At 59.0% G+C, this 22,868-nt stretch overlaps 2 protein-coding genes across 9 annotated transcripts in view; one reads left to right on the top strand and one right to left on the bottom strand.

Moving 5' to 3' along the window:
• On the top strand, positions 1-3,341 carry TMED1 (transmembrane p24 trafficking protein 1). Its single transcript, XM_060094138.1, has 4 exons — positions 1-281; positions 939-1,036; positions 1,176-1,359; positions 2,325-3,341. Exons 1-4 carry the CDS (start codon positions 99-101, stop codon positions 2,541-2,543), a joined length of 684 nt encoding a protein of 227 aa, XP_059950121.1. The 5' UTR covers positions 1-98; the 3' UTR covers positions 2,544-3,341.
• The window catches only part of DNM2 (dynamin 2), a 92,722-nt gene continuing 72,940 nt past the window's right edge, over positions 3,087-22,868 (bottom strand). For 4 of the 8 annotated variants that reach the window (XM_060094131.1, XM_060094135.1, XM_060094130.1 and 1 more), the window contains 7 exons: positions 20,413-20,526; positions 14,210-14,319; positions 11,315-11,426; positions 10,613-10,777; positions 6,741-6,973; positions 5,439-5,693; positions 3,931-4,853 (listed from right to left, as the gene is read on the bottom strand). In XM_060094131.1, coding sequence (XP_059950114.1) covers positions 4,784-4,853; positions 5,439-5,693; positions 6,741-6,973; positions 10,613-10,777; positions 11,315-11,426; positions 14,210-14,319; positions 20,413-20,526 — 1,059 coding nt within the window. In that variant the 3' untranslated portion in view covers positions 3,931-4,783. Of the gene's footprint in view, positions 3,477-3,930; positions 4,854-5,438; positions 5,694-6,740; positions 6,974-10,612; positions 10,778-11,314; positions 11,427-14,209; positions 14,320-20,412; positions 20,527-22,868 lie in introns of those variants that run through there. The other 4 variants (XM_060094133.1, XM_060094136.1, XM_060094132.1 and 1 more) reach the window with 2 other exon arrangements.

Raw genomic sequence — 22,868 nt, forward strand, 5'->3', positions numbered from 1 at the left:
CAGAAGCGGCTGCCAATGAGCCACGCCGTGTAGCAGAGGGGGCAGGGCTAACTCTTTAAAGGAACCGCGACCTATTAGCAGACCAGAGGGTGACCCGGATGATGGCGGCCGGCGCGGCCTTAGCCTTGGCCCTGTGGCTACTATTGCCGCCAGTGGGGGTGGGAGGGGCAGGGCCCCCGCCGATCCAGGACGGCGAGTTCACGTTCCTACTGCCTGCGGGGCGGAAGCAATGTTTCTATCAGTCCGCGCCGGCCAACGCAAGCCTTGAGACTGAGTACCAGGTAGAGTGTCCCGGGCCGTAGAGCGAGCGGAGCCAGGGAGAGAGGGCGTGGCCATACAGACCAAGCACTGCATGCATTGAAGAGGGAAGGAGGAGGAGCCCGTGCGTAGGAGCGCGGGGGCGGAGCCAGGGAGAGCTAGGCGGAGGGGGCGGGGACAGCGCGTGGGAGCGGAAGGGATGGGAATAATGGCAGAAGGCGGGGCTAGAGTGGGGCAGCGGGGAGGCGGGGCCATCGGGAGAACGAGGGAGCCCTTCAGAAGGCAGGACCCTCGCGGGTGGGCGTGGCCAAAAGGGTTTGGTTGATTGCGGGAGTTGCGAGACCAGAATGCTGTACAAGAAAGGGCGTGGCCAACCTGCTGGGCTCCGTCATCTCATTTGGGGTGTGGCCAAGCCGGGACGTGGTCTCTAAGGGGGGCGTGACCAGATAAAAGAGCCAGTCCTGAGGCCATCAAATCAATGGGGGCGGAGTCAAGGCAAGGGGCGCGGCCAGAAGCACGGGAGAGGGGCGGGACTGGCTTGCAGGTGTAGGTGTCGGAGCACAGGTAGGCCCCTGGTGGTGGTCGGTACGGGTCTGTGCGGGTCGGCCGAGCCCTGGTCTTCTCTGGCAGGTGCCCTTGGCCTACCCCTAGCCCTCCACCCGCTCTTACCTGCCCCCCAGGTGATCGGAGGTGCTGGGCTGGACGTGGATTTCACTCTGGAGAGCCCCCAGGGAGTGCTGCTGGTCAGTGAGTCCCGCAAGGCAGACGGTGTGCACACGTGAGTTAAGTCCTGCTGGCTGCCCAGGTTCAGTTACAGCCCTGCCCCTCACCAGCGGCCTCGGGTTACCACCCTGCCTGCCTTGAAAAGTCTGGCTGGCCGGCCACTCAGGGTCATGTCTGTGTATCTGTCTGCCCAGGGTGGAGCCCACGGAGGCCGGGGATTACAAGCTGTGCTTTGACAACTCCTTCAGCACCATCTCAGAGAAGCTGGTGTTCTTTGAACTCATCTTTGACAGCCTGCAGGATGATGAGGAGGTGGAGGGTTGGGCAGAGGCTGTGGAGCCCGAGGAGATGCTGGATGTCAAGATGGAGGACATAAAGGTGCGCCCAGGCCAAGCTGGGGCCACTCCTCCCAGACCTCTGGCATTGGACCCTACCCTCTCACCTTGACTGGGGTCCGCCTTGGCCTGACCCTGCCTTTCCTACATACTGGTGCCCCCAACCTAGTAACAGTAGAACATTTCTAGGTGTAAACCTTGTTCTAAGGGCTTAAATAACTCATTAAATCTCCATAACCACCTTATATATAGGGAGTGTGCTCTAATTATCCCCCATTTTTTTGGGGGGGGCGTACACGGGCCTCTCACCGCCGTGGCCTCTCCCGCCGTGGAGCACAGGCTCCGGACGCGCAGGCCCAGCGGCCATGGCTCACGGACCCAGCCGCTCCGCGGCATGTGGGATCTTCCCGGACTGGGGCACGAACCTGCGTCCCCTGCATCGGCAGGCGGACTCCCAACCACTGCGCCACCAGGGAAGCCCTACCCCCATTTTACAGTTGGGGAAAATGATGCACAAGATGGCTAAGTAACTCTTCTAAGGCCACACAGCCAGCAACAGACAGAGCCAATATTTGAACCCAAGCAGTCTGGCTTCACCTACTGCTATTTATTAATCACTAATATGTTCTTTATACTTAATTAGGCATTCAAGAATTTCCCCGGCAGTCCAGTGGCTAGGAGTCCAAGCTTCCACTGCCAGGGGCCGGGGTTTGATCCCTTGTTGGGGAACCAAGGTCCTGCAAGCCATGTGGCACGGCCAAAAAAAAAAATTAGGCATTCAATTCTCATGGCAACTCTGAGGTTTAATTCTGAGGAGGAAACTGAGGCCCAGAGAGGTTATTTACTTGCTTACGGTCACACAGCCATTGAGTGGCAGAGGGATTTAGACTCAGGCAGCCTGGCCACTGAGTCTGTGCTCTTAGCTGTCTCCCCCTCTCCCCCCAAACATGAACTTTCACCCCATTCTGCAGGACAAAACCTTGACCTGCTTCTCCCTCTGTGCCATAGGAGTCCATCGAGACCATGAGGATCCGGCTTGAGCGCAGCATCCAAATGCTGACTCTGCTGCGGGCCTTTGAGGCACGTGACCGCAACCTTCAAGAGGGCAACCTGGAGCGGGTCAACTTCTGGTCGGCTGTGAACGTGGCCGTGTTGCTGCTCGTGGCTGTGCTGCAAGTCTGCACGCTCAAGCGCTTCTTTCAAGACAAGCGGCCCGTGCCTACGTAGCCCGCTGCCATGGAAGAACAGGCAAAAGGAAGAGCAGCAAGCCACATGCGTGTGAGACTTGGTCGGGGGGGTGTCCCTTCCCCAGCTTAGTTTCCTACGGGAGGGGAGGTTGTGCAGTTTGGGGCTGAGGTGTGGGTCCCTCCTGCATCTCCTCCCTTCAGGGGCTGGGTAGGGAATACCAGCTGGCTTGCAGACGTGGGCGCTCCCGGAGGGGTGGCTTAGCACCCGGGAATTGTGCATGGGGGGCACTGCAGCATTCGAATGCAACCCTTGGGTTTTCTGGCCCTGCCTGTGTCCCCTACTGTAACGTGCCTTAGCCGGAGTCTTCCAGCCTGCACCAGCCCTATGCGGTGCAGACGGGGCCCAGGAAGCAAACTCCCCCTTCCCTTCCCCACTGACCCTCCAAGCCAGGTCCCGGTAGGAAGGGGCTTGCTGCTGTGGGATGCCATGGCTTCTTCTCCTCGTGGCTCCACCTGAGGCCTGTGCTACTGCTGGGGGTGGCCTGCTCGTGCTAGGGGCCGGGAAGGAGACGTGGCCGCAGTGTTCTTGAGAGAACAGTCACTTTATTGACAGGAAGGGGCCCGGCCCCTCGGCCCAGCTGGGGATAGGCTGGGTGTGAGGTCTGGTAACAGAACTCCAGGAGCGGGGCCTCCGAGACCACCCGCCCCTCCCGCTGTCCCTGCAGGGGCCCCAGACAGGGCTGAGGGGTGGCCTCAGCCAAAGCCTGCACAGGAGCCTGATGGAACAAAGGGCGGTCTGGCCTGGGCACCAGAGTCAATAAATTATGGTCAGAAAAATCACAGAGCCTGGTGATTGGGGCTCAGGGACACCAGCCGGGACAGACCTGCCCCCAAGGGGGCAGCCAGGCAGGCGGGAGGGGTCTCCCACGAAGCTCAGAAGAAAGGTCGGGCAGGAGCCGATGGAGGTGGTCGCCTGGGCACAAGAGAAAAATCAGAAAAAGCAGTTTAACTGTGTCCCCGGCTGGGCTGGAAGGCCTGTGCCCCGAAGAGGGTGAAGGGGACCTCTGGGGAAAGTCCTCAGGAGACTGGGGGTGGGCAGGGGGCCTGAATGCGGCACAGTCTGGGGCGCAGGGCCAGGAGGCCCTCTCCCCTCAGTAACTGCGACGCCTGCCGCAGGCCCCCGTTCTGGCCTCTATTACCAGTGCCGTCTGGGGTGCAGGTGGGGGGACAGCCAGGCCTGTGTGTGTGGCTGTGTGAATGTCTGCTCCTACTCCTGAAGTGTTAAGGAAAGTAAAAGCTCTCCCCTCCAGAAGTGAACCCTCTCCCCAAGAGCAGTGCCGTTTGGGGGGCAGGTGGGAGGGGAAAGAGGGAAAGCCAGCAGCCCCCGTCCTCAGCCTGAAGGTCAACACAAAAGGCCCACACAGCAGCCACCAGAAGCGTCTTCCCTTTATTTTAGTTTATTAATAGGATACAGAGTGCAGGCACTTACAGTGGTCAAACCGAGCGAGCGAGAAGGTCTGCTCACAGAGAGGCCACCTGGGCCCGACCCGTGGGGGAGGCCTGAGTGGGAGCCCAGAGGCCTCCGAAGCTTCCCCACCCACTCAGCCCTGAGCCCAGGCTGCCCCGGGGACCCAGGAGGAGGAGATGGCCCAGGGAGGAGACAGCGAGGTTGGCCAGGCCGAGTATTCCAGACCTGGGAAAGGCACCTCCGGCAGCTGAGGCTGGGCCGTGCGGTTAATACGGCCAAGGAAGGAATATGTACAACTTGGGCGGGCAGGTAGTGCTGGGCCCACTGGGCCTGGCTCGCCGCTGGGAGCTCCCACTGCTGAGAAGCAGACACACTCCTTGTGCCCCAGCAAGGACTGGGGGTATGGACACCCTCGGTGCCGTTTCTATAAGGCCTGGCCTACTCAGGCTTTCCTGGCCAGAGAAGCCCCTGGGTGAGCACTGCCACCCCAGCCTGGACCCCTCATTCAAGATGGCACTCAGGACACAGCTGCCTCCTCTGCTGAGACCCCATCCCCCAAAGTGCAACACCCCGGCTCCCCTCGTCCTGGGGCTACAGGGCCCCTCCATTCAGTGCTGTGTCCAGCTGGGGATGGGGGCCAGGCCAGCCCCTGGCTGGGGCCAGGGTTAGGGAAGAGTCAGGGGCTGCCTGCAGGGAGCCTGGTCCCACGTGGGGACTGGAGGGCCAGGGGTGGCGGTGGATGGGCCCGGACCACCGAAGCTCCTGCACCGAGGGTCCTGCTCGAGGACCCCTGAGAACATGCCGCCCGCAGCCTAGTCGAGCAGGGATGGCTCGGCTGGGCGGATAATGGTGGGCCGGCTGGGCGCAGCAGGGGGTCTTCTGCTGCAAAGAGAATAGAGACACGGGGAAGGGGAGAGGGCAGTTGAGGCCGGAAGCAGGGCAAGGAGGAGGACCCAGGCCCCACCACCGCTGCCCCAAGCTGCTGGCCGAAGCCGGCTGCTCCTCTAAAGGCTGCTTGGGTGCTTGAAAGGAGTGTGCCAAGCCTGGACATCAGTACCCCCGCCATTACTCCCTTGCTCTGTGACCTTGGGCAAGTCCCCCGCCCGCGCTGGACCTCAGGTTACTTACAGGAGAAGCGGGGAGGAAAGACCCTGGCCTGCAGGGTGGGGAGAGGCAGGGCCGGGGCGGGCAGTGACTGACGTGTGTATCCTCAGAAAGGGAACAGGTCAAAACCGGAAGAAGGGGCCCCGTGGGAGGGGACCCAAGCTACATGGCGGGCCCATTTGCTCACGAAGAGGACAGGCCTAAGAGCCTGGGAGTCACCCTGACTCCACCACTCTGTGAATCTGGCCTCTCTGAGTCTCAGTTTCCCCACTGGCCCAATGGGGATGCCAGTGACTCCTCCACTCCCTGCAGGGCGCAGGCTGGTGGCTCTAGGTGGCAGGCAGCGAGGGAGTCCAGCCTTACCTGGGCACTCCGGGGGGGATGCCGGGTGGAATCCGAGCTGGCCGAGATGGGATCTGAGGCGGGGCTGAGAAGGGGTCATTGTTGGCAAACACGCTGGGGTGGGGTCCAGGCCGGGATGGGATGGGGGGCGCTGAGAAGGAGGCTGCTGCCCCCACCGGCACAGGAATCAGGGGGGGCCCCGGGGTGGGGCCCCTCACTGCTGGGGGCCGGCCTGGGGGGTGCATGCTGGACACAGGCCGGCGCTGCAGAGTGGGGCTGTGGAGGAAGGAGAGGGTGTGAGCTGAAGGGGGGGTGGCAGCACTGGCCGCACCCGCGTGGCCGTGGAAGCCCGAGGCGGGCGTGGGTGCCGGCCACGGGGGCCTCTGCACCATGGGCTGGCACCCGCTACCGCCCAGCCAGATGCAGGCGACGGCCCGGTCCTGGGCGTGGGGCAGCGCAGATACACTGGGCCCCTCTGTCCAGCCCCAAGACCTGAGCCAGGGCGCAGCACCTGTCCTCAGCTGCGAAGGGCTCCTGCTTCCCTCTGGCCTCGTTCCCTTGGGCATTCCTCTCTCACTGGCCCCACTCGGGCCTCCCCCCGCTCCTCCAACCGCCCCTCTATAGCCAAAGATCCTTTCAGAGCCCAGCCCTGCCCTTCAGATCAGGGCCAAATACCTCCAGAGGCTGCAGGGCCCACTGGCCTCTGTCCCAGGTGCCCCTCGCCGCCCAAGCACTTGATGCCCCTCAGGCTGGTTGCTGTGCCCTCTCCCCGAGGGCTCAGTAGGGCTGGCACCCTCTGAAATTTCCCTGACCAGTCCTCTCTCCTCGCACTATCTGTCCCGTCACTGGTTAGATGTCCCTGCCCGATGCTCTGACTTGCCCATGCCAGAGCCTTATTTCCATCTCAGCTCCAGGGTGGACAGGGCGGGGGATGCCGGTTACACCCTCCACGTGTCCCTCCAGTTCCGCCCCCGCCGCCTGCCCTTCTCAGCTATTCTCTGTGCCCCAGGAGGCTCACCCCTATGGCCGGGGTTGCCCAGGCCCCTTGCCCTCTCTGGCTTCTGTTTGGGGCTTAACCAATGGAAGGCACCAGGAGACAGGCCGGCCTTTAACCCTCTGTCTCCAGTCCCTTCAGGCCTAGACAGGGAGGCCGTCCCACACTGTGGCTAGCCCTGGGTGCTGAGCCATCCGTGGTCGGGGCCCCTGCACCCCGCCCACCCATGGGTTGTGCCCTGATGGACACGTGGGGGCGTGGCAGGGGGTGGAGCTCGGATCCCGCAGGCAGCAGCCTCTGCAGCCTGCAGGCGACCAGGCCTCGCAGACCTGTGGCTGCTGGTGCTCTGGAGCCAGGTGTCATCAACGGGCGGGGGCACGGGCGTGGACACCGTGCTGGTGCTGATGTCCCCGATGATGCTGAGCGCCTCCTTGAGCGCGTGGTACATGCGCAGCATATCGTCCCGCCGCTGGGCCTGGTCAGCCGACTCCTCCATGAGGCTGCTCTGGTCCGCCGATGAGTACAGGTAGGCCAGCAGCTCATGGTGGATGAAGGCCTTCGTCTGAGGGCAAGGGTTGGAGAGGTCAGGGCTTCCCACCACACCAGCCAAGAACTCAGCCAGCCTTGTGAATGGCCAGAAGAGCATCCAGCATGCTGGGCGGGGCTTCGTCTTTCACCTGACTGCAGAACATGGGAGATACTCACAAGGAGGTGAGCTTTCCACTCAGCTGTCTCCCGAGTTCCCTCAGGGGTGCTTGCAAGTGTTCTTCCAACCCATTTCATCAGATTCTTGTGAAACTTATTCCTAGAATCTTTTTTTTTTTTTTTTTTTTTTTGTGGTATGCAGGCCTCTCACTGCTGTGGCCTCTCCCATTGCGGAGCACAGGCCCCGGACACACAGGCTCAGCGGCCATGGCTCACGGGCCCAGCACTGGCAAGCGGATTCTTATCCACTGTGCCACCAGGGAAGTCCCTCGGTTACTTTTCTTGGGATTTCTAAGTACACATGTTCATGTTTACATACGAACAGTTTTTCCTTTTCTTTTTGATGTTCACAGCTTTAAATTATTTTTCTTGGGACTTCCCTGGTGGCACAGTGGTTAAGAATGCGCCTGCCAATGCAGGGGACACGGGTTTGATCCCTGGTCTGGGAAGATCCCACATGCCGCGGAGCAACTGGGCTCCTGCGCCACAACTACTGAGCCTGTGCTCTAGAGCCTGCGAGCCACAACTACTGAGACCATGTGCCACAACTACTGAAGCCCGCAAGCCTAGAGCCCGTGCTCTGCAACAAAGAGAAGCCACTACAATGAGAAGCCCGTGCACCGCAACCAAGACCCAACACAGCCATACATACATACATACATACACACATAAATAAATAAATAAAAATTTTCCTGTCTAACTGCATTGCCTAGTCACCCTACAAGAAGATTAAATAAAAGTGGAAATGGCCAACTTGTTCTTGATTTTGGAGGGGATGCTTCCAGAGCTTCCCCATTAAGGGCAAGAGTGGTTTTGAGACTGAAATATCAATTCAGTGGATGTATGAGATCTCATAAGAGAAGTCTCCTTCTACAATTGTCCTTTTAAGAATGGATGTTGGCGACTTCCCTGGTGGCGCAGTGGTTAAGAATCTGCCTGCCAATGCAGGGGACATGGGTTCAAGCCCTGGTCCAGGAAGATCCCACATGCCATGGAGCAACTAAGCCCGTGGGCCACAACTACTGAGCCTGCGCTCTAGAGCCTGCGAGCCACAACTACTGAAGGCCGCGCGCCTGGAGCCCGTGCTCTGCAACAAGAGAAGCCACCATAATGAGAAGCACACGCACCGCAACGAAGAGTAGCCCCCACTCGCCGCAACTAGAGAAAGCCCATGCGCAGCAACAAAGACCCAACGCAGCCAAAAATAAATTAACTAAAAAAAAAAAAAAAGGATGTTGATCGCTAATTATAAGAGAAGTGCAAATTAAGACTACAGTGAAGTATACCTCACACCAGTCAGAATGGCCATCATCAAAACGTCTACAAATAATAAATGCTGGAGAGAGTGTGGCGAAAAAGAACCCTCCTACACTGTGGGTGGGAATGTAAATTGGTGCAGCCACTATGGAAAACAGTATGGAAGTTCCTTAAAAAACTAAAAATGGAATTACCATATGACCCAGCAATCCCACTCCTGGGCATATGCCCAGACAAAACTATAACTGGAAAAGATACATGCACCCCTATGTTCACAGCAGCACTATTTACAATAGCCAAGACATGGAAGCAACCTAAGTGCCCATCGAGAGATGAATGGATAAAGAAGATGTGGTACATATATACAATGGACTATTACTCGGCCATAAAGAAGAATGGATATGATATCACTTGTATGTGGAATCTAAAATATGATACAAATGAATTCATTTACAAAACAGAAACAGACTCATAGACATAGAAAACAAACTTATGGTTACCAAAGGGGAAAGGGTGGAGGGATGGATAAATTAGGAGTTTGGGATTAGCAGATACAAACTACTATATATAAAATAAACAACAATGTTCTACTGTATACTGCAGGGAACTATATTAAATATCCTATAATAAACTATAATGGAAAAGAACATGAAAAAAATACATATATGGACGGATGAATTTTCTCGAACTTTCAACATGTACAAAGATGACAGTGCTGGATAGTTTTTCATTTGCGAACCACGTAAATGCACTAGCTAGTCAAACATTTAAATTCTGAAAAATGAGTAAAAGGAAAAATAGAATATAACCTAAAGATACAGTGAAAACTCCTTTGTCCACTCAGGCCTCCTTAGGCCCCCTGAGTTCTCCCTCTAGGGAGCAACTGGTCATTAGGTCCTTGTACAAACTTCCAGATTTCTAGGCATATTATAAATAGATAATTTCCCTTCCGTTTTTACACAAATGGAGCCTTTCTGATCATTCTGTTATGCTCTATACCTTTTCTGTTTTAAAAAAATTACAGACCTGGAGATAGTTCTCATCCTTTTGTTTTTTGGTATTTTTTGCAATAGATTGGATATTTATTTAATGGATTCTAAGAAATGGATAGAGATTTCTTATCTTTGGCCACTATAAAACACACTGAAAAGAATAACCATGTACGTGCTCAATTTGCATGTTGGCAAACGTCTCTGTGGGAGAAATCCCTGCAAGAAGAACTGCTGGGTCAAAGCATACATGAATTTAAAAGTTCATAGCTGCAGCAAATCCCATCTATACGTGAACAAGGTACTAGGACACCCATGAAACTTAACACTGACCACCACTGAAGAAGAGACTGGGAAGAATGGCGTGAAAGGGAAGGGGTATGGGATTTTTGCTTTAGACTCTGTCGTATTTAGAGGTTTCATAGTCACGACATAAACTGAACCTGGGTTACATAGCTTTCTGAGTGCCTAGTGCTGAGCCCAAGGCCTGAGCCCTCCCAGCAGCCTGGAGCAGGAGACATCAGTACAGCTGCATTTCACCAAAGAGAAGTCTAATGCCCTGAGAGGTTCAGGAGCCCTGGGGGTAGCAGGTAACGCCCTGGGGTGAAGGCAGGCCGGGCTGTAGGCCACCAGGAGGCCACAGTTGGGGACAGACTCAGCCTGGGTTTGAATCCCACCCCTCGCTCTTCTGAGTGACTTGGGTCAGGCTTCTTGACCTCTCTGGGCCTCTGTTTTCCTGTCTATAAAATGGGGATGATAGCAGGCCCTCTCCCAGGGTTACTGTAAGGCTGGAAAACTTTAGAGAAAGTGCACAAGCGTGGTGGTAGCTTCAATGATCCGATTAAATGGGAGTGTGAGCCCCATGTGTCTGTACCTTCCCATTTCCCAAGAGAGGCTGGGGATCCTGACTGTGATGTTTAAAAGGTGGTGAGACTCACTCTCATTTCTTTTTTTTTCGGTATGTGGGCCTCTCATTTTTGTGGTCTCTCCTGCTGCGGAGCACTGGCTCCGGATGCGCAGGCTCAGCGGCTATGGCTCACGGGCCCAGCCGCTCCGCGGCATGTGGGGTCTTCCTGGACCGGGGCACGAACCCGCGTCCCCTGCACCGGCAGGCAGACTCTCAACCACTGCGCCACCAGGGAAGCCCTCGCTCTCATTTCTGATTTTAGACAGACTGTGTTCAGCCCAGATCTGGCTGCGGCTGCCCCCCTGTCTTGGGGGAAGGGGGACCCGGAGGGGCAGGCACTCACATTGTTGATCATGAGGTGCATGATGGTCTTTGGCATGAGGTCACGGATGGACTTGTTGATGATGGCCACGTAGGAGTCCACCAGGTTGCGAATGGTCTCCACCTGCCGCTCCAGCTGCGGGTCCATGGAGAAGGTGTTCTCCTGGGCTCCGTCCTCATTTTCTGCCTGCAAGTGGGGAGGGGAGGCCATGAGGGGTGACTGCAGCCTGAGTCCAGCGTGGGGAGCCCCCCTCCTCTGGGGATTGCTTGCCCTACCCCACCCGCAGCTGATCCTCTGGGGCTGGCCCCTCATGGCCGCGTTGGCACCATGTGGCCCTGCCTGCCCCTGGGCTGAGCTGCCCAGACCTGGGGGTGACCACAGTCCAAGGTGGGCTAGTGCCTCTCACCTGGGGATTGGAACATGTTAATTTGGGGGCCATGTTCACTCCGCCTCAAGGACAGGAAAAAAGGAGAGAGAACAAAGCAGACTGGATCCCGGTCCACGTGTGTCCCTGTCCTTGACTTTAGTTGGAGAACCTTCTGGGCGCCGATGACAGAACCCCCTCCAGCCCCTTCTGCTTTGTCTGCTCAAGAGGGAATGGGCTACATGCCCTCAGAGAGTGCTGGCAAACACAGCCTGAAATGACGCATCCCGTGAGATGCCGGCCGCCCTTCTTCTCCCAGCTCAGCGCAAGGTGTGCCGGCCGGGCAGGGCGCTCCTCACCTGGTCCTTCTCAGGGTAGACCCCGGCTCGGAGGAATGAGGCCTTCCAGCTGTCCACATCCTCCTGGGAGTCACAGGCCAGCTCAATCTGCCGCAGGTCCTTGTAGACGTTCCTGTGGTGAGAGGGAGGGAGAGAAAGGCGCATGCTTGACCCTGCCCGTGGGCCCGGTGGGTGCAGTGAGCTGGTGCTCAGGCTCTGGGGTTGGCCTGACTGGCCAGGATTCACCCCTGGCACTCACGACCAGAGGCCCCAGGATGGCAGCAGCCCCTGCACCCCATTGGGCTGACGGCGGTACCGTGAATTCGTGCCTGTAACACCCAAAACCGTGCCGACAGCAGGGCGTGTGCTCAGCAAGAGTCTGCATCTAGCGGCATCTGCAGTGTTTTGTTTGTGGGCTCAACTACTCCTCTCCTTCCCCTGGGAACTGCCCATCCCCTCCTTTATGCTCTCCTGGGGGAGCCAAAGGCTGCCAACGACCCCTCCAGAAGTGGGCAGTGACCCACGACACCCTCCGCCAGTTGGGGAGCTCCCATCAAGGTGTTTATCTAGAGAAGCTACAGCAGCATCATCCAAAACACCGTTCTGGCCTGACGCAGTAGCCATGAGCCACCGGTGGCTTCTTTCTGAGCATCAGGAATGGGGCCAGCATGGCTGAGAAAGTGAATGTAAAATTTTATTTTATTTCCATCAATTTACATTTAAATAGTCACATGCGGAAATCCAAAAAGGAGGGGATATATGTATACGTATAGCTGATTCACTCTACTGTACAGCAGAAACTAACACAACATTGTAAAACAACTAAACTCCAATAAAAATTAATAAAAATAAAGAAACAGTCACATGCGGCTAGTGGCTACTGCCTTGGACAGTAAAGGTCCCCCAGCATGTGCCCCAATTCCTGGGAGGGAGGTGGAACTGGCCAGGGCAGGACTGAAACTCCCAGCAAAGGCTTGTGAACTGCTGGGCAAATGTGGGTCTGTGAGCAGAAGGTGCAGAGCCAAAAGGCTGGGGGAAAAACGGACAGACACTAACCAGTGTTTCTGGGCAGAGCTCTCCATACATAGGCCAGGATCCATGCTACACGCATGCCATCCTGTCCCACAAGGCAGGTGCGACTGAGACAGCCAAGCTGTCCCAAAGTCTTCGAGTGAGATCTGGGTCTGAGGTTAGGCACGGATGGCCTCACAACAGTGCTCAGGCCAACCAGCAGTCAGTGAGTGGCTGCCCTGAGACTTCTGGAGGGAGCTGAGAGCAGGGAAAGGGAGCATGTCTTTGTTGCTCCTCCTCCTTCCTGCTGCCTGGAACATCATCATGATGGCTGGAGTTTGAGCAGCCATCTTGGACAAAGAGGAGGAGAGCTGAGAAATAAGAAGCAGGGCCTGGGCCTGGATGCCTGTGGGGTTGTCCAACCTGCCCCGGATGGTAAAGTCTGGACTTGATTTATATTAAAAAAACCCAACTTCTATCTTGTTTCTGCTACTATCATTCTGAGTTTCCCGAACTCACCCCTAAATGATACATTAGGTAATATCTTCACCCCCCACCCCGCTGCACAGGGGATCACAGGGCCAGGGAGGTGGGATGGCTGTTTGGCGTTACACAGCCAGGAAGAGCTTCCCAGCAGGCCTGTCCCATCGCAGAACCCAGGTTCTCCCACACACCCTAGGGCTTCTTAAGCAGGGGAGGTGGGGGGTAGGGATAGATGAGCCTAAAAGGGTTATAAAGGTTTTTGGAGCCAGCTGATGGTCAAAGTGGGTCTCAAGAGTTTTAGGCCAGCCCAGAACAAAGCAGGATAGAACGATTCTTGCACAAAACAGGTGGCTCAGCTGGATTTGGTGCATGTGGATGGGCAGTGGGGAAGGTGATCCTGGGGCCAGGAAGGAGGATGTCAGTGCCTGCTGGCCAGTCATGAAGAACCACCAGGCCCTGGCTGACAGCTGACCCCTGACTTGGGGGTTCCCTGGATGAGGGTGTGAGTCTGGGCAGGGGCCCTCCTGGGTCCATGCTCAGCCCTTCCTCCTGCTCTCAGACCTCCTGCCAACTGGGTCTCTTCCTGAGCTGAGAGAAGTGTCTTTGCTTTTGCTAAAGTCTCCCACCAACGCCCCTTGGCATGGGTTTACCGAGAGCCTCCTGGGCCCTTCTCTTCTCTGTTATACTGGCCCAGGGAATCTCATCCCATTTAGACTTGAAACACCTCCATGCAACGACAACTCCCCAAATTCACGTTCCTGCCCGGAGCGCACTCCTGAACACCAGTCTCTCATACTTACCCAGCTGGCTCCCCCACGCCCCACGTTGTGTCTCACAGGTCCCTCTCCCTCAGCATCACCCCAACCCAGCCTCCGACTGGCCCCGAGCCTACTCTGCCTCTGCCTTCCCCATGTCAGCCAATGGCAGCTCAGTCCCTGAGCAACACCTTTCTTGCTCTCATACCCACACCCACCAGGAGTTCAGTCGCTCTACTGGAATCCACCCCTTCCTCCTCTATGTCCTCAGCCCCACTGGGGTCCAGCCCCACCATCTCCCACCTGGGCCAGTGCAGGCGTCTCCTCCCTGGTCTCCCACGCTCGCCTCCTCAGCCTGTTCCCCTCGTGGCCACCAGGGGGAGCCGGTGAGCAGCAGAGCCAGGTTCCCATCCTTCCTCTGCTCAGAACCCTCCAGGGCTCCTGCATCGTTTCATCCTCATCTCTCCCCAGAGGGGCCTCCCCAACCCGCTGACCACCCCACAGAAGCACTTTTCTGTTTCTTGACTGACACCCTTTCTGGAATGTGAGACCTCAGGGTAGGGACTGTTCACAGCAAGTGCTCGGTGGACACTGATGAATGATTGAACGGGGGCCATCGGTCTCCCTGGGACCTCGGGGGGTGGGGGTCGGGGTCGGGGGCACTCACCTCTGCTCCGTATTGAAGATGGCGAAGACGTGCTTGTTGGACATGAAGCCCTTCTCCACATCGCGGATTTTGAGGTTGTCCAGAGGCAGCATGTACTTCTTCTCTTTCTCCTGAGGGTGAAAGGGGAGGGGTCACCCTGGGCTGTTTAACTGAGGCCCTGAGGCTGCCCTGGGCTGGACTCTACCGGGAGCACCACGGCCAACACCAGAAGCCTCCCATGCTGCTTTTCCTCGGGTGAACTAGTCTGGCACCGCCCTCCCCGTCGCTTACCTGCCCCAGCCACGCTGGCCTTTGTGACTCTCTGAACATCCCAAGCGGGCTCCTACCCCAGGGCCTTTGCACCTAGCATGCCCCCCCAACCCCCGCCAACACCGGCCTGGTGCCCTCCTTGCCTCTTTTGTACAGAGGGACCCTCCAGGAGAGGCCTGCCCTGACCCCACCCCAAACTCTCCCCCTACTTTTCCCCTTGGCGCTTCCCCTCACATAACACAACACACCACGTATGTTTTTGGATTTTTTTCTGGCTGCGCCGCGCGGCTTACGGGGTCTTAGTTCCCTGACCAGGGATCAAACCCATGCCCTTGGCAGTGAGAGCGCAGAGTCCCAACCACTGGACCAGGGAAGCCTCCCCCTTCACCCCGCATATCTTGCTTATTGACCTAGGGTCACCTAGACGACTCATTGGATCCTCGGGGTGGGGGGGGTGGAGACTCCTGTCTGTTTGGTTTACTGCTGACACACAGTGGATGCTCAAAACTGGCTGACTCTGACTCCACCCAGATTCCAACCACTGAGTGAATGAAACCATTAACACGACTACTTCTTCATGACAAGCCTGCAAGTGAGTTACCAATATGATCCCATTTTCGAGAGAGGCAGACAGACAGACAAACAGACGGAGGCATAGAGGGGCAGGCAGTGGGGGCGGGGGAGGGGGCTGGAAAGCGAGGCCCCCGTGAGCTGATGCCTGAGTCCCAAAGCCGGGGTGGCCCTGCTCAGAAAGTGCCAACCGGGCTTCCCTGGTGGCGCAGTGGTTGAGAGTCCGCCTGCCGATGCAGGGGACACGGGTTCGTGCCCTGGTCCAGGAGGATCCCACATGCCGCGGAGCGGCTGGCCCCGTAAGCCGTGGCCGCTGAGCCTGCGCGTCCGGAGGCTGTGCTCCGCAATGGGAGAGGCCACAACAGTGAGAGGCCCACGTACGGCAAAAAAAAAAAAAAGGAAGTGCCAACCGAGTGCTGGGCATGGCAGTCCTGCCGGCTGCTGGGGAAAGCAGCTCAGAGAGGACGCGTCTCACGGTCAAGGGCACGGGCCTGGTGAGTCTCAGAGCTGAGAGTCACACTCCGGAGCCCACCTCCTGTTAGCTAAGCACCTACGATACGCCTAGGTCCGTGAGATGCATTGCTATTAATCTTTACTGGGGGCGGGGGGAGGAGGTGGCAGCGCATTAACTGGGTTTTCTTCATCAGGAAACCAAAGCACAGCATCAGGGTACCCCCCCGCCCCTCCCTGACTCCCACTCGACCCACAGCAGCTCTCAAGGACTGATGGGAAATGCTGCTTGTCCAGCAGCTCATGGGGCCCTCTCACACATCCCTGCCAGGGAAGCATCGTGCTCAGAGAGGGAAGCGGGCCGCCCAGGGCCACGCAGCAGGTGGAGTGGGCCACGGTGGGACTTCAGAAGCCAGGTTCTCCCCACTGCCCTCCTGGTCTTTGACCTCCTGGGCATCTTTGGAGAAGAGAGACCTGCCCCCCTCACACAGAAGCTCACTTCTATTCACCCGTCCTACCCCTGACCTCCGGACGGCCTCAGAACAAAGCCCAACGTGGCGGTTCCTCCCCAAATCAAGAGCAGCCACAGTGGTGGCAGGGAAGGGGGCCCAGGGCCCCCCCCCAGAGGGTGGAGGGCCACTTGGAGTTTCAGGACTACTCAACGGTAGGTAGGAGCGAATGGCAGGCTCGGTGCGTGGGCTCAGTCCTGACTGAGGCGTTAGGAGCTCAGCTGGGCCCGGCCCCTCCCCAGCCATGTGCCCTTGGGCAAGTCACTGCCCCTCTCTGCCTCAGTTTCCTCAGCTGTCAAAGATGGGTAGGAGTCTCGTCCTCCTGGTGCAAGGTGAGGACAGACACGGTGAAAGTCCCGAGCACATGCCCACCCCAGAGCTCGTGCTTGCGAGGCGCCAGGGATTTTCTTTTGTCTGTCTGTCACTCTTATGCTCCAGGGTCAGTCAGTCCACCGGGTTCTGGGCAAGGAGAGGAGCCAAGGAGGCGGGAACCCCATTCATGCTGGGAGCCAGGGCAGGGGAGGGGGGTATAGGCAGGCCAGGGAACGTGGAGCCCGGGGCCCTCCAACCTCTCAGGGAAGAATTTTGGGGGGCTTTAGAAAGGGCCAGGGCAGGAGTTCCCGGCCCGGAAGTTTGTGAAGAGCCTCTGCTGCCCCCAGCCTATCATGTCATGAGGAAGGAAGCTTCCAGTTGGCCGGCTAAGGCCAAGTAACTGAGTCACAGTCCTTTCGGGCCCCGAGTGAGACACCACATCTGGAAGTGTTTATAGCGTGATTCCGCCCAGAGCACAAGAGGCTGCCTTCCTGATGCTGCCCGCACGCACACACACTCTCACTCACACACACACACACACGCGCGCACACACACGCATACACGACACAAACACACACTACACAGACACGGAGGCATGCATGTACCCCGCCCCCACCCCCAAAGAGACCTTCTCCTGTGCACAGAGGCCACGGACCCAAACCCTCCCTCCCGCCCCCCCGCCCCCCACCGCCCCCTGCCTCCTTAGGATTTCCTGAAAACCCACAACTTTCTCCAGATGCGCGCTGGCCCCGGCCGTGCCACGTCAGAAGAGACGAAGCAGATCGTCGCGGGCGGACCAGTGGCTTCCTCGCCTGCTCGGAGGTGCTGGGGCGCTGCAGCCCTGCTGCTGCCCAGGGGGCCCGCGGGACGGACAGCCGGCCCCGCCAACCCAGTGTTCAGACTACCTGTTCAGGGGGCTCTGAATGTGTACAGTAGTCTGCACATTGGTTAGGCTGGGCTCGGGCGAGCGGCGCATCGGGATGGGCCCCCCACCCAAACTTGCTGCCACCCACGCAGCGAGGCAGACCAGGAGGTGAGTGCCACTACCCACCGCCCTCCTCCCCACGGGCCGGAGGCCTGGACAGAAGATTCTGGAATAAAGAAGAAGGGCTTGGGCGGGGGTGGGCGCCGGGGAGGAAAAGAGGCGCCAGGCAGGGGCAAAGAGAGCCCCGACACCGGCTGAGGGGTTGGGGGCTCTGGCGGAATCAACCTCCTATTCCTACCCTCCAGTAACCACCACCTCTTGTTTATTTTTTTAAATAAAGAAATACTGGTGTCTTGCCTCTCTCTGAGGCTTCTCTGCGATGGTGGCCTGACCCCGGGGGTGGCCACCCTGTTGTGTGATTTTCAGGGCCCTTGCTGGGATCCTAACTTGGCGGGGATGGGGGAGGGCAGGGGACGGACAGACAGACAGGATTGCGCGCCTGCCTCTCCCCGATCTCAGCCAGCTTTGTGTCTGGGGTGTACACAGGGCCCCATTCACAGGTCTGCTGGTTCTCATTACCGCCGGCGGTGCTCGACCCTCCTCCCAGCACTGCCCCCGTCTCTGCTCTGGGGCCCCGAGGGAGGGTCTGGGGCTCCTGCTTTCAACCCCCAGATGAAGGAGAAACGTAGGGCCCCTCCTTCAGTCAAAAACTGAGCTCACAGCTCTCGCTGTGCCATACAGCGAATCGCCAGGCTAGGGGTTGGGCCCAGAAGCCCCCTCTCCAACTGCCTGAGGCCCGGCATTACTGCCCCGGGGACCCCCAAAGCCCAAAGGTGCGAACCAGCTCTCAGTTTATCTGACAGCTGATGCAGCACAGAGCAGACTGGGTTTCAGACTGCGGGGGAGGAAAGAGAGGGAGAAAAAGTGCAAGCGTCATCCCCACCCACACTGCACCCCGGCCATTTTGAGGAGCGGATCTGGCCACGCAGGTTCCTTGAGAAATGCCCGGTCCCGCCCACCCTCCCTCTGCATCTCGACCCAGGAAGGCGCCAGGGTCCTGGACAACCCCCGTTTAGAAGCAGCCACCCAGACAAGGTCCCCTGGGGGACTCGGGGCTCCCAAGCCTTCACGACTCCGGCCTCACGGGGAGTGGGATGATGACATTCTACTCTTAAACACCCGCCACTTGTGGGAACCGCTTCCTGCCTGGGCAGTGGGGAGTGGTCCAGGTGTGGGGCTGAGATGCCTCGGGTCAGGGAGCCTGTGTCCTGTACCCACCGCACGGGGACACTTCCCCACCCTGTGACATGGGGGCAAGTCACTGCTCAGAACCTCAGTTTCCTTCCCTGACAAAAGGATGTGAGTATCTACTGACGAGGAGGAAGAAGAGAATGCCCTCCGTGTGGGACCATGGCAGGCTCTCCCAGCCAGTGAGCCTGGCACAGGGCAGGGGCTTCATAAACAAGAGAGGGCTACCCAGAGGCGCCAACAGAGTTCTACCTGTCTTGTCTCTGAGCCTGGGTAGAAATACACATGGTTGGGCACAGGCCTGCCTGTCCTGGGATGGGGTCAGCTGCCAGTGAAGCCCCAGGTGTGCGGGTCACCCCAAAACCCCAAGGGAGGAGAGCCAGGTAGGGCAGCTCCAGGGGCGACCAGAGAAGCCCAGCCTCTCCTCCAGGGGCACCTGGGCCGGGCTGGAGGTTGTGCCATCCCATGTGGGCAAAGCACAGAGTGGAAGCAAAGATTCCGGAGCATGTGCGCAGAGGGATGCGTGTGCCTTCCTTGTCAGGCACCTCCTTCCCTCCTGTGGCCACGTGGTGATGGGCATGGGGCAGCCATCCTGGACCACGAGGAGGAGCTATGTGTTACAATGGCCATGGGGGAGGCGGAGCCAGGGCCCTGGCCAGCCTCACGGCACAGGGCTGCCAAGCTTGCCGGGATGCGGGCAAGGGACAGACCACCTCTGTAAGTGCCTTCACTTGGGACCTCTGTGACCGACGCACATCGACAGCCACCTAAGACCACCTCGGCGACAGGGAGCGCCTGTGCTGCCTCTCACAGGGCAACCCAGAGAAGCACACTGGCCCTCGCTGGTGGCCCCTGGAAGCCTGTGCCAGAGTGGCAACAGGCAGTCACACCGGAGGAGTGGCTTCACTCCCAGGCCACTAAGCCACGGTACTGTCGTTCTGTTAAGAGAACTAAGCCACGAAATGGGCCACTCAGGACGGGAGGATGGGCCGAGGTGGAGGAGGGATCTGCACGGCAGCACCCGGTGGGGCCGCCCGCTGGGCCAGGGAACAGGGGTGCACTCACAGCCCCGTCCACAGGCTCAGGGAGACCATGGCACGAGGCAACGTGCAACACCACCCCCTGTGCTTATTATTCCTGGTGCTGTTCCCAGAGGCCTCCCTCATCCTTCTGAGGAGGACAACACATGTGGAATGATCTCAAGACAGACATCGTGACTGAGCACCTCAAAGATGCAAGGGCCGGGCTTCCCCGGTGGCGCAGTGGTTGGGAGTCTGCCTGCCGATGCAGGGGACACGGGTTCGTGCCCCGGTCCGGGAGGATCCCGCGTGCCGCAGAGCGGCTGGGCCCATGAGCCATGGCTGCTGAGCCTGCGTGTCCGGAGCCTGTGCTCCGCAACGGGAGAGGCCACAACAGTGAGAGGCTTGCGTACCGCAAAAAAAAAAAAAAAAAAAAAAAAAAAAAAAGATGCAAGGGCCATTCTACCTCACTTCACGGATGGGGAAACTGAGGCCCAGAGAGGCTAAGGGCCTGGCTGAGCCTGGGTTAGCTGTAGAAAATGGAACCCCAGCAGCCTCACCATGAACCTGAGTCCCCGACCCTAGGCCGTGCCCCCTCTGAAAGCCCCCCACCTTGCCATGATTTTGAAGGGTGGAATCAGTTTGGAGCCTCCCCCATGTCCCTTTCCTCCTCAGGGAGCCCAGCCCCCATGAGGCACGACTGCACGGGGGGCCGTGAGGGGCTCAGATATGATGCACAGTGCCTTTGGACACCCTGCGGCCCTGGCTGATACCATCCTAGTGGTAAGCTTTGGGGTACGGTGGTGCTCAGGGAGCCTTTCACGAATGAGCAGTAAGTTGAGGGAGCGCCACCCAGAGGAGGGAGGTGTGGAGAGCACGACCCACAACTGCCCAACCATCCCACCCTTGCCAGCCACTCACCTCCTCATCCTTGTACCAGGACAGTGACTCGGCCGTCAGCACAAACCAGTACTCCTTGGAGCCGCCCTTCATCAGGCTGATGTTGTTGATGGTCAGCCAGCCCCTGCGGATCACCTGGAGGGTGGAGGGTGGGGCTCAGCAGGGGACAGCGGCCACCACCCAGCCCGGCCTGCCCCAGCGCAGTGGCCAGCGCCCTCGCCCCCAGCAAGGCGGGAAACCGGGGACCATGGCAGAGACACCTCCAGCCCAAAGCCAGGCACCCCGATTCCAGGCCACCTTGCCCCAAGCACTTCCCAACGGAGACCAACGTGGGGCCCTCGGGCGGGCGGACGTGGACTCACTCACAGTCCCCAGGCTGATTGGGAACTGGGTCCCTGGGGAGCCCCTCTGCGCTTGGGGTTAGGTTGAATTAGCACAGGTGGCAAAAGGTACTCCCAGCTGGAAGGGGCCCAGAGGAGGGCATCCCAGGCTTGTGTGGCGGGGGGGGGGCCATGTCACGTTGGATGTGACTGAAGGAATCACACTTGTCTTGGTGAGACGCGGTACCAGCGACACCCTTGGGCCCTGCCCCTCGCGCCCTGTGGAAGGCGGCTGTGGATGCAGAGTTGGAGGAGTCGCCCAGGCAACGGGCAGAGGCTTGATTCTGCTGCCCGGCTCACCCAAGCAGGTAATCGGTGGGCACAGGGACCTGCTCTGACCAGGAGTCAAGGCCAGCCCCCGCCCCAGGGCTCCCCTCCCCACAGGCTCTTTTCAGAATATGAGGATGAAGAGACTCCTCCACCCAGAGGGCTGGGGACAAAAGTTTGAGCCCAGGGGACCCGCCAAGGATCATGCCCCACTCTGGCTTTAACCCACGTGGTCCCACTTTTCTGACTGGCACATCCGGGTTCTGGGCTGGGAGACCCCCTAGATGGGGCTCATCTGGCCACCGCTGTCATCTGAGCAGGAGACGGAACCCAGGCCTGCGTGGGGGACTCACCTGACAGCTAAACGCAGGTAGCCTGGGGAGGCCACGCTCCCGTGTTCCCCGGGCCATGGAGGCGCTTGTGGGCTGGAGCCTCCCACCACTCTGGACTGGGGACCCCGGGGGCGGTGGGAAGCACAGGGAAGGCGCAGGCAGGGATGCCCAGGGCCAAGGCAGCGACAAACTGGGTTAAGCTGCAGGAGCTGGGCTGCCAGTGGCCATGGACAGAGGGGAAGGGCTAGCGCTGTACCCCCCAGGGTGGGGTAGGGCTTTGGGGCTGCCTCTGGGCCCTTACACGTGCCTCCCACATGCCTCCCTAGTGGATGCGTCTCAAGAGGGGCTTCATCCTGTCTACTCTGTCCTGCCCCCAGGCACACCAAATCTTCACAGGGCCACCACCCGCCTGTGGCTGGAAATGAGCTCTTAAGCCTCAGAGACCAGGAAGGCAGAGGCGGCCACAGAGTGACCAGGGACCTCTGCACCACATAGAAGTCCCTGCCCAGGCTGTGCCACCACTGAAATGCCACCTGGCAGCCCGTGCTAAGGCTTCTCCGTCCCTGGGATGACGAGACAGCACCTGGGAGTCTTGTGGCCGTCAGGCAGCAGGCAGAGACTGTCAGCCCCAACAAGGTCACGGTCTCAGTCCCGGCAGCAGGGTGACCGACCCGCCCTGGGTTGTCCAGGAGGTCCCCAGGCTTAGCCCTCAAAGTCCTGGGAACGCCCTCAGTCCCGGGCAAAGTGGGACGGGTGGTCAGGCCGGGGGCGAGGCTGGTCTCCAGACTCAGGCCCGAGGCCGTCCTACAAAGGACCCAGGAAGGAGCCCCTGCATCTGGCAACCACACCCAGCTCCAGAGCTGCGTGGGTGCCTGTCCCCACCTGTTCCTCGCTCCCCCAGGGGCAGGGTAGGGCCTGCCTTGTCTTAGTCCAGATCTAGAGTGGGTGCTTCTAAACTTCAGTCATTGATCGACAGCCGGGGCGGGGAGGAGGCTGTGTGTGTTGGGTGCTCCCCAGAGAAGAAGTCCTCACATGGCAAGGCCTCCACACTCCCAGGCCCAGCCTCGTTCCCAAGGAGGCAGATGGGCCCCCACCGCCACCCCTCGGTGGCCAAGCTGGCTTGCCTGCCTCCACCCTGGGTCAGGTAGAGGTCAGAGCTAGCAGATGGGGCCCTTATAATGCTCCAGGGCATGTGGCCATGCTGGAAATGGCACATCTGAGCCTTGGGGCAGGAGGGTGGTCAGGCCTGGAGAAGCACTGGCCCCCCTCAGGTCCCTTTGCCCTTGAGCCACCCAGAGAGCTGCCTGTGTGGGAGCCCAAGGGGATTCAGAGACAAAATCCTGCCCTGGGGAGGGGCAAGCTGCTGGTGGCAGACACAGACGCTGAGTCTAGAGGAAAAGGAGTGCTCGGGCCTTCTCATCCAAAAGCCAGATTTGTGCCCAAGGGACTGAGCTTAGAAAAGGGGGGCGGGGCCAGCAGGAGTAGGGTCAGCTGGGGA

This window comes from Mesoplodon densirostris, chromosome 3, assembly GCF_025265405.1.
Source record: "Mesoplodon densirostris isolate mMesDen1 chromosome 3, mMesDen1 primary haplotype, whole genome shotgun sequence".
NCBI classification, from domain to species: domain Eukaryota; kingdom Metazoa; phylum Chordata; class Mammalia; order Artiodactyla; family Ziphiidae; genus Mesoplodon; species Mesoplodon densirostris.

Excerpts from the sequence above, each read along its gene's own strand:
- TMED1 (XM_060094138.1), top strand. The coding sequence starts at position 99 with ATGATGGCGGCCGGCGCGGCCTTAGCCTTGGCCCTGTGGCTACTATTG. Across the intron at positions 282-938 it reads GCCTTGAGACTGAGTACCAG|GTGATCGGAGGTGCTGGGCT; the intron begins GTAGAGTGTCCC and ends CCTGCCCCCCAG. Across the intron at positions 1,037-1,175 it reads AAGGCAGACGGTGTGCACAC|GGTGGAGCCCACGGAGGCCG; the intron begins GTGAGTTAAGTC and ends CTGTCTGCCCAG.